Source organism: Cynoglossus semilaevis, chromosome 17 (assembly GCF_000523025.1).
Source record: "Cynoglossus semilaevis isolate Cse_v1.0 chromosome 17, Cse_v1.0, whole genome shotgun sequence".
In the NCBI taxonomy this organism is placed as follows: Eukaryota; Metazoa; Chordata; class Actinopteri; order Pleuronectiformes; family Cynoglossidae; genus Cynoglossus; species Cynoglossus semilaevis.
In genome coordinates this window covers 13,183,713-13,193,734 of record NC_024323.1, presented here as the reverse complement: position 1 = coordinate 13,193,734, position 10,022 = coordinate 13,183,713, and the positions used below count along the sequence as shown (strand labels likewise).

Below are 10,022 nucleotides of genomic sequence, written 5' to 3'. Positions count from 1 at the left end.
TCCTCCTCCCCCTCCCCCCCCTCCCCCTCCTCCCCCTCCTCCTCCACACACACAGCCATATGTAGTTGATGTTTGGACTTCACAGCTGTACATGGAGGACGGCAGGAGTTAAAGAGCAGAGCAGGTGTGTGTGTGTGTGTGTGTGTGTGTGTGTAAACGTTGTCCCAGTCTGACCCCTGCTGGAGCAGAAGGACTGAAAGTGTTGATTTCTCCTGGAGAATCATTCGTTCCTTCGTTCTGTTCTTTTCTTTTTTTCTTTTTTTTTTCATGTCGTTATTAAATACTGTGGTGTTTCCAGAGGGAGAGAAGTGAGCGGCACAGACTGGGAGATGAAACCACGAAGAGAGAGAGGGGCGAGAGAGAGAGGGAGGGAGAGAGGGAGGGAGAGGGGAGAGAGAGGGGGGGAGAGCAGCTGTGTTTTTGAGACACACAGAAATGATGGAAAACACACAGGACCAGGATTTCTCTCCCTGTGTGAATGGGTGAGTGAGTGAGTGGGTGAGTGGGTGAGTGGGTGAGTGCCCTTCTCCACATGAACATATTTCTGTCTCTGAACTTTGGTTATCGCTCCACAGCAGGAAATTAACCAATACTCACAGACTGTCTCTGTCTCTGTCTCTGTCGATGGTTTTTTTTTGTTTTTTTGACCTGACACTTCAGCATACCAGAATTCCAGGATACTGGTAAACTCAGATGGTATGAAATAAAATTGCTTGTCTCTGTTCCAGCAGGGTAACCAGGACTCACCGGCGCCCTCGGACCCGTCCATGGCTCAGGCTTACCCATCGGCCCAGTTCGCTCCCACTCCTCAGAACAACATTCCAGCCGAGTTCACAGCTTCCCACCCGCACCAACTTCCACACTCCCGTCCACATCCGCAGCACCGTCCTGCTGCCGCCCCACAAGACTACACCGGGGTCCAGACCTCCGTCTGTGACCGTCCGCTCAGCATGTACGAGTCCTCGCAGAGCCTGAGCGAACAGGGCGGGTCGGACTCCTGCTGTCAGACGGTCAGCGGCACAGCCACAGTAAGTTTGTCTTCAGCTGCGACGACATTGAATATGAAATCAATTTAGTGACGAATTTGTAATAAATTTATTGTGAAAATTCACATTTCTATCAAATATCAATGTTTGACTTCAATAAAAGTCAATAAAAACGTTGGTTAGCAAATAAATGAGTTTCAGACTTTCAGGTGAAGTTAAAACAATTAAAAAAGTCTATTGGGACTGTTGTAGCTAACGTTAGCTCTGGTCTCTGTACCAGGACTGTTGTAGCTAACGTTAGCTCTGGTGTCTGTACCGGGACTGTTGTAGCTAACGTTAGCTCTGGTGTCTGTGCCAGGACTGTTGTAGCTAACGTTAGCTCTGGTGTCTGTGCCAGGACTGTTGTAGCTAACGTTAGCTCTGGTGTCTGTACCAGGACTGTTGTAGCTAATGCTAGCTCTGTTGTAGCTAACAGTAACTTTTGTTGTAACGGTAACTTTTGTTGAGTACTGTTGTACTCACTGTAAACAAACAAAAAAGTTTAAAGTAACTTATTACATCTGTGTTTTCTGACTGGAAAATCAACTCCGAGTGTATTACTGCCACCTGCAGGCTGGAGTTTTTGCATTATTTTTATCAACGTGGCAGAAATGAGAGAAGGTCTGATTAAAAGAAACAAACCCAGTCGTACACTCCCCCCCCCCTCCGCCCTGCTCTGACAGTCGTATTTAAAAATAACTCCAGTTCTTACACAGCGCTGAGCAGAGCGTGGTCACGTGACGCAGCAGCAGTTTTAGCCTGTATTTTAGGACAGAGTGTTCAGGAAACACAGACAGACACAGACAGACACAGACAGACACAGACAGACACAGACAGACGCAGGGACCGGACCGAGGGTCTGTGGGTCCTGGTGATGTCGGACGTGACGTCAGTCTGAATCACCACAACAACAAGGATCACTGTTCTGACTGTACCTACAGTAACAATCACAACAGTCGTGATCAGGTCAATCACAGATGTTGTTTAACAACATTCACAGCATATATATTATTAATATATAAGTATATATTATAATATATATATTATATATGGGGTGGGGGTGTTGAAAGAATGAAATAAACAATGTATGTGTCACACCACAGTGTGCATGCCACAAGAAAGACGACACATCAGCACTGCAAGGAGGACAGTCGCAGTCAAGCCTCCAGTGATGAACACACAAGCTGGTAAGTCTGTTCACGTCACACAACGTGATTCTATAGATATAGATATAGACAGGAATAGAATCTTGTGTATTGTTGCTATTAAACTTCAGTGCATATACTACAGTATACCACATTATTTATTTAACATTAGTTATTATTTGACAGCTGTTTGTATATTTATATATATATTTAATATATATAAATATATATTTATAATATATATATATTATATATATATTATAAAATTTATATTTTATAATATATAATATTTATTTAAAAGGTTCATAAAGTCACCAGTGCCGTGTTTTTCCTGAAAACAAAAATGCATTTCTAAAGTTTTAAATGTAAACAATATTTACACATTTAACACAAAAACACATGAATAAAGTACAAATATTTAATTGAACATGACCAAGATATATTTGTGTGTGTGTGTGTGTGTGTGTGTGTGTGTGTGTGTGTGTGTGCTCCAGCAGACAGACGACTCCGTGCTCCACACAGACAGTCAGTCTTCCGTCCACACTCCACCTGACAGCACGGAAGCCAAGGTCCAGCCCAAAAGACTCCACGTCTCCAACATCCCCTTCAGGTTCAGAGACCCGGACCTCAGACAAATGTTTGGAGTAAGTACTACAGTACTGCAGTACTGCAGTACTACAGTACTACAGTGAACACAGTCGGCTGCACCGTTCAACGTTTCTTCTAACTATTTTTCCCCTCTTGTCTTTTTGTCTTTTCTGCAGCAATTTGGCAAAATCCTAGACGTCGAAATCATCTTCAACGAGCGGGGGTCAAAGGTCAGCGCCGTCTCCCTGACTTCATTTTATTGTTTCCTCCTGTATCAGCCGGATCATGTCGAAGACACGTAGAGCGCACGTACCGTAACTGTAGTAGTACCGGTTGTAGAATATGCAGTACTACAGTACAGTACAGTACAGTACAGTACCGTACAGTACAGTACAGTACAGTACAGTACAGTACAGTACTACAGTAGACGGATGTACCGAAGTCACCGAAAGTTCCTCCCAGATCATAAATCCAAGGAAAATCCCTCAGGAAACAGGAGAAAAGTTTCTTCAACTTTTCTATTTCTCCGTGATTCGTCACAGCGTCCTGACAGCTGTCAATCATTTTACTCCAATCTTTCACTTCTGTTGGCGTTAGAATCTCGATGTCACGATGCTTGACACGGTGACCTCTGACCCAGAGACCACAACAAAGTTGAAAAAATTTGTTTGGGCAAATTTAAAGAGGACAGCGACGCTGCGTCGCGTTCTACTCGGCGAGTCGTGTACCGTGTGAATTTCTTCGGACGCGGCGTCTCCGTCGGCGCGGCTGCAAACGTGGAGTTTGACTTTGTGCCTTTGCCTCTCTGTCTGTTTCAGGCCGCGACACCACTGTGCATGTTAGGTAGAAGCTGAACGTGCTGTGCTCTTGTACTCTGACAGTAACGTGCACGTGTTTCCTTCCTCTCTTCATGCTGCTTGCAGGGTTTTGGATTCGTAACGTTTGAGCACAGTGTGGACGCCGACAAAGCCCGGGAGAAATTGCATGGCACTGTGGTAGAAGGTCGTAAAATAGAGGTGCATGTTCTGAGGGCTGCTCCCTGTGTGTGTGTGTGTGAGAGAGAGAGAGAGAGAGAGAGACATTATGAGGAAACATCATTTCTTTACAACCTTCAAACGTCATACACTTTAGTTTGTGAGACTTTTTTTTTGTTCTGGATCAGGGCTTTAAAAAGTGTGATGTGCTGCTCCTCCTCTGGGGGGCACCAGAGCAATTCAAGGGAGGCAAAAAAAAAATGAGGAAAAAAGGAAGGCGGGTGTGACGTAGGAACGTAAACTTCAGAAAAAGTAAAAACACAGCAGCAGCAGTCGTGTGGTTTATTTTACTTCTGCAGAACAACGTCCTGAAAGCGTCCTTTCAAAATAAAAGCCCTGAGTTAAGTCAACCACAGATCAACACTTAGTGATATGAAATCTTATGTGTTGGATCAACAACAGCAGGTGAGGAGGAGGTGTAAACGCTCCAACTCCATTTAGATCACTGAGGTTTCTGTGATTATTTTTAATTTAATAAATAAATCAACAGGAAGTTGTTGTTTTTGGTTTGTGTTTGTTTATGTTTCTTTTGATTTTCTGACTGTGGATGTTCTTCCACCTCCACCTTCTCTCCTCCATCTGTTGCTCTCCTTCACGTTTGTCTGTATGACGTGGAAATGTTAGCTGACTTGAGAAGTGCATGCTGGGAAATATCATAACACAGAGAGTACATGATGACCACGATGTGTTTCCAAGCTTGAACAAACACACGGGTCACATGACATCATTTGATAAAGTGATGCATGAGGTTTGAAAACCAAAGCCTCACGTCGGGTCACGTGACATTGTTAACCTCGTTTTTCTTTTCTTCCTGCTTTAGGTCAACAACGCAACGGCCCGGGTCATGACCAATAAGAAAACAGTCAACCCCTATGCAAACGGTAAGGCCACGCCCACCGCCTCTGACCTGAGAGTCTGCTTATTCAGCAGCTCTGAAACACTGAGACGTTTCTTCACAAAGTGAAGGTTGTAAGGACACATCCAGAGCTGAGGGACGGAGAACGAGTCCCCCGTGTTCTGCTGCTGCGGCAACAGCAACAACAGCAGCAACAGCAGCAGCAACAACAACTGACAATTCTGCAGAATTTCACCTCAACTCTCAGCAGTGGTTCTCAAACTTTTTTTTGGATTTGGATTTGGTCGTTATTATTGTCTCTCTCAACTCACTACATTCAATACTATAACTACAATGAATATATACAAAAACAATGTGCAACAGCGCCACCTCAGATGTTTTAATATGCTGCATTTTGGCTTGAACTCGATTTATATTGATACGAGTGTTGTTGTTGCACGATTTTGATCATAATTTTTAAATGAAAATCTATATTTTTGAAAATCAATTACTAGACATTTCTGGCGTCCCCACATGGGGTGCCGACCCCAGGGTTGAAAAACACCGCCTTAAAAGATCAACTATGTTCAGTCAAATCAAATCATATTTTTTTTTGTGAAGTTCACGTCTAAAAAACGTCTTTCCCTCATCTTCTGTGTCACTCACTTTTTTTTTTTTTTTTGCTGACCGTCTCCTTTCAGGCTGGAAGTTAAATCCAGTGGTCAGTGCTGTCTGCAGCCCAGAACTCTATGCAGGTAAGAGGACGCGACCTTCTTCATCCGTCACCTTCTCCTCCCTGGTTATCTTTCCACTCCTCCTGCTCCTCATTCTTCACTTCTCTTTTTTTTTTCTTTCCCCCATGACATCTTTGTTCCCCCTGTTAACCGTTACCACCTCCTGCAGCAGCAGCAGCAGCAGCAGCAGGTGTTGATGAAGTTAAAACCATGATCTTCAGCGTCGACTGTGTCCAAACTCTGTGGAGTAAATGTAGAGTCTGCCGTGATCCCTGCTGTCACCGCCCTCAGCCTGTCGTTAACCACAGCCATTAGAGTGAAAAATACCTGAGTGTTGTGATAAGAGAACAACTGATAAGAGGGAGGAGAGGAGGGAGAGAGGGAGGGGAGGGGGGGGGGGGGTCAATTAAAAGTCAGTAGAGGAGAGGAGAGAATATTATAACGTATGATGTTGCACTGTGAAAAAACTTTTACTGATGGCGTGGACTGGCCAAAAATCTAGCGATACGTGATACGTGTCACGATAAATTGCGATACTATGAGCACAACGATATATTTTTTTTTTTTTTAAAACGATGAAGAGAAAGACTTTCAGTTAACGTGTGTTAATGTGTTAACGCTGTCACATGGTTAACATCAGGTTACGAACGTTGAGGTCACGGAGAAGGTTAGCAAATGTCCCTAAAACCTCAATCTGACTGTACAATATCTGATTTTTTTTTTTTACCTTTTGCCGATATCCGATAAGCCGATATTGTCCAGACACTTTCCGATTGCGATATCAACCGATTCCGATATAGGCCTGGTAAAATGTATATGTATACTACATATTAAAATAGATTATTTAAATGAGCTGGGATGCTGCCATCTAGTGGCTTTCTCTTTCATATACAGCCGTTTATCCCCGAACACTATTTTTAGGTCTCTCACCATTTGGCGAAACCCATGCATTACGTTATCAGGTTTTTTATTATCGGAAGAAATACCGATAACAGATATTATGCTGAAACGTCATCAGGTCCAGTCGACGTCAGATTTATTTGCGACATCGTATCAGGAGACGAAGTCTTAACGAAGCCGAGGCTGAGTCACGGTGGTTCAGCCGGGGTGGTACAGACGAGGAGGGTGGAGGTGGGAAATCATCTGGTCATCAATCTTAATGTGCCCACTGACATGAAGCTGTATCTGAGGGTCAGGGTGAGTGAAGGTTAAGGAGGAGATCAAGGTTCTATTTCCAGGCCTAATTATACACGTCCTCCAGAAGAAGATGTAATAAAATGCTAATAAAAGCAGTGAATCATTCATTCACCTGATGAAAAATGGAGGCCGGGAACAAGAGCAGAGAGGCACGGGCTGCAGCAACGCTATCATTACGCCGCGGTAGCAGGAGGCGCTAACGCGCACACCTGAGTGTGTCCTCTGGGAGTGTGAGCGAACTTACCAGAACTACAAGGTCTGGGTGTGTGAGCGAACTTACCAGTATTACAACTAGTACTTCAAGTGACTACAACCAGTACTTCAAGTGACTACAACTACACCTAATTTGTAGACAAAAAAAAAAATCATGATGAGAGTCCTGGGTTCGATTCCCAGGGGGAACGACATCTCCCCCACCTGAACGGCTCTTCAGATAAGAAAGCATCTGGTAACTCCATAAATATAAATGTGACGTAAACAAATCACCTGATTCTAAAAAGAACCAGATTTACCTGCGGCCACAAGAGGGAGCCCAAGTGCCACCCATGGTGTGCTGAACTGAGAACTTCTGTTTTGACCAGTTAACATGTGGTACTACAGATAAGAACTGGAAGCAACACCTTTTTACAACCCCCCCACCCCCACTCCCACCCTCACCCCCACCCTCACCCTCACCCTCACCCCCACCCCCACAAAACTGAGGCTAACGTAGGAGAACACAGTGACACAGACACAGTCAGTGTCCGAGCCTGCCAGCATCACTCTCCGCATTACCAAGGCTCCGACCCCGCGCCGTTCTTGGAAGGTCGTCCGGAGGTTCAGCGGTGATTATGCTGCACGGGCCGAATAATGACACGCGGGTGATTTTTCATTCTGACAGAGAGTGACCTGTGTGGGCAGATAAAAGACGTGAGGATGTGAGGGCAGATTTATTCAACAGGACTGAAGTGGTGTAGAACTTCAAAGTTCTGACTGAAGTCGGAAGAACCGAAGGGCCGAAGTCCGACAGTCGGACGTCGTACAGCGTCAGGTCAGGTGTATTTATATCAAATTAGTCCAAATGTTCAACACCAAAAAAATCATCAGAAAGAACAGATTCTGGAGGTCCACCTTTACATTCAGGATTCTACCATTTCAAGGCAGCAGCAGAGGGCGCTCTTTTCCACCTGGTGATTGGCGTCCTTCGAGAGTCTGGTGTAAAGCAGTGGTTCTTAAACTATGGTACCTGTACCTGTGGTGGTCCACTCCGAGCCTTCAGGGGTGCTGTTTGTTTTTCCTTATAACCGCGTTGGCCTTTGACGATGTTTCTTTCCTGTGTCTCCAGTACCAGGTTTCCCTTACCCAGCAGCCAGTGCAGCAGCAGCGGCGTACAGAGGAGCCCACCTACGAGGTCGAGGACGGAGCGTATACAACACGTTCAGAGCAGCCGCCCCTCCCCCACACATCCCAGCCTACGGAGGGTGAGAGACTAAATATAATACAATATGATGTGAGTAGGGATGTTCTGCCGCTGTTAGCTCGATATTAGCATCACTATCTGGAAGAATCGTTATCGATTTTACCTCCGATAGCGAAAAACCCGCTGGAAGAATCGTTAACGATTTTACCTCCGATAGCGAAAAACCCGATAATGCAATATTTGGGTTTCGCCAAACATGCTGGAATCTTCTGTTGGATACTGTGATGTTTACTGCAGTTTTGGGGCTTACATCGTTATCGGTTGATATCGGAATCATGACGTAAGTGTTTGGACGATATCGACGTATCGGAAATTAGCAAAAAGTTAATAACAGACCCGTGACAGACCAAAGAGAAATAAACACACACTCTGTGGCCTGTCGTGGTGCGGTTGGTCTGTAGGGGGCGACAAATCTGGGGTTGGTCTTTCCACCAACCCCAGTTTGGTTGGAGTCAGTTTGTCTGGGGTTGGTTTTTCCACCAACCCCAGTTTGGTTGGAGTTCTGGTCTGCTGCCCATGAGCAGAGAATCAAACCAATTACCAAAGAGCTGTTGAGTTACACCCTGTCTGTGTGTGTGTGTGTGTGTCTGTGTGTGTGTGTGTGTGTTTGTGTGTGTGTGTTTGCTCCTCTCTGCAGCGTTGTTTATCAGGACGGACTCTACGGTGCAGATATCTATGTGAGTATCAGTACACACACTGCTGCTGCACACACACACACACACACGCACACACGCGCGCAGTAACATTTGAACAGCAAACACTGCAGTAGAACGGGTGTTTTTCTTTGTCACAGACAAAAACAACTACAACATTTTTAATGTATGTAAATAAAAATGATCAAAATTAAAATGTTAATCTGTGTGTGTGTGTGTGTGTGTGTGTGTGTGTGTGTGTAGGGTAGTTATGCAGCCTACAGATACACCCAGCCCTCCGCTGCCACAGCTGCTGTATACAGTGACAGGTAAGGACTGAAGCCCACCTCATTTACAGCAGGTATCCCCAACCCCTGGTCCGTGGACCAGTGTGGGTACGTGGGATATTTGACACCGAATCTCAGCGACAGAATCTTCAGCTGTCAGAGAATAACGTCACATACAGAGAGTGTTCCCCGTCGTGTTCCTCTGGGATCATTTACTGCATATTTCATTTGAATTTCATATTCATTTTTTATGTTTATAAATCTTTAAAAGGAGGGAATTTCAAGGACGACGTTCACGGAGCTCTGACTGACGGGAGATTTTTTTTTTTTTTTTCAGTCCTGTTTTCTTCTAAGACGGGTTTTAAAAAATTTAAAAAGTCCAATAATACTGTGTGTTATCAACATTATCAGTTTGGTTTTTCATATTAATTATTAAAAAAATAATGAATGAACTGACATCTACCTGTTTTTTTCTGTCTTTCTGTTCCTGCAATATTTGTTTTGGTCATATTTAGAAAAATGTTGAATTATTTCAACGAATCAAAGTTAATTGTTCATCACGATTAATTAATTAATTCCGATCATGGTTGATTGACATGTAACCGTGACTCTGTGAGTGTCAGGATGTTGACCGTCCTCTGTCATGTGACCTGTGTTTTCACAGTTATGGACGAGTGTACGCCGCCGACCCCTACAACCACACGCTCACTCCTGCAGCCACGTACAGCATCGGTGCCATGGTGAGACTGGGCCGCGGCCCACTTCTGTCTGTCTACACCACGCTTCATTTCATGCGCCCCCACCTGGACAAACACCCTCATTGCTTGTGCCGCACACGTCTGCTTCTGATCACCTGACCTCACCTCCCTTTCTTTGATTGGTCTTCTCCTCCACTTCTCAAATTGACTGGATTTCTTTTGCGTAGCTGTTGGCATGTTCCTCCACATGAAGAGTCTCACTCTGCTTGCTGCATGATGGTTGATCCAGTCATGGCTCTTTTCATCCCACCATGTGTTTGCACTGGAAAAAAATGGTAACGTAAAGTTAAAACCTTAGTGTCAGTGTGTGCCGGACAGAGTGGGGGGG

General features: G+C 44.7%; 1 protein-coding gene across 7 annotated transcripts in view; it reads left to right on the top strand.

The window, feature by feature from the left end:
* Positions 1-10,022, top strand: part of LOC103393431 (RNA binding protein fox-1 homolog 1) — a 363,631-nt gene that overhangs the window by 351,183 nt on the left and 2,426 nt on the right. For 2 of the 7 annotated variants that reach the window (XR_001761376.2, XM_017040399.1), the window contains exons 2-11: positions 729-1,028; positions 2,665-2,814; positions 2,935-2,988; positions 3,682-3,774; positions 4,613-4,673; positions 5,329-5,382; positions 7,883-8,018; positions 8,655-8,694; positions 8,914-8,978; positions 9,601-9,676. Coding sequence is in view for 6 of the 7 variants with exons in the window: in XM_017040399.1 (XP_016895888.1) it covers positions 729-1,028; positions 2,665-2,814; positions 2,935-2,988; positions 3,682-3,774; positions 4,613-4,673; positions 5,329-5,382; positions 7,883-8,018; positions 8,655-8,694; positions 8,914-8,978; positions 9,601-9,676 (1,029 nt within the window). In the remaining variant the exon portion in view is untranslated. Of the gene's footprint in view, positions 1-415; positions 483-728; positions 1,029-2,664; positions 2,815-2,934; positions 2,989-3,681; positions 3,775-4,612; positions 4,674-5,328; positions 5,383-7,882; positions 8,019-8,654; positions 8,695-8,913; positions 8,979-9,600; positions 9,677-9,861; positions 9,958-10,022 lie in introns of those variants that run through there. The other 5 variants (XM_017040403.2, XM_008330399.2, XM_017040400.1 and 2 more) reach the window with 5 other exon arrangements.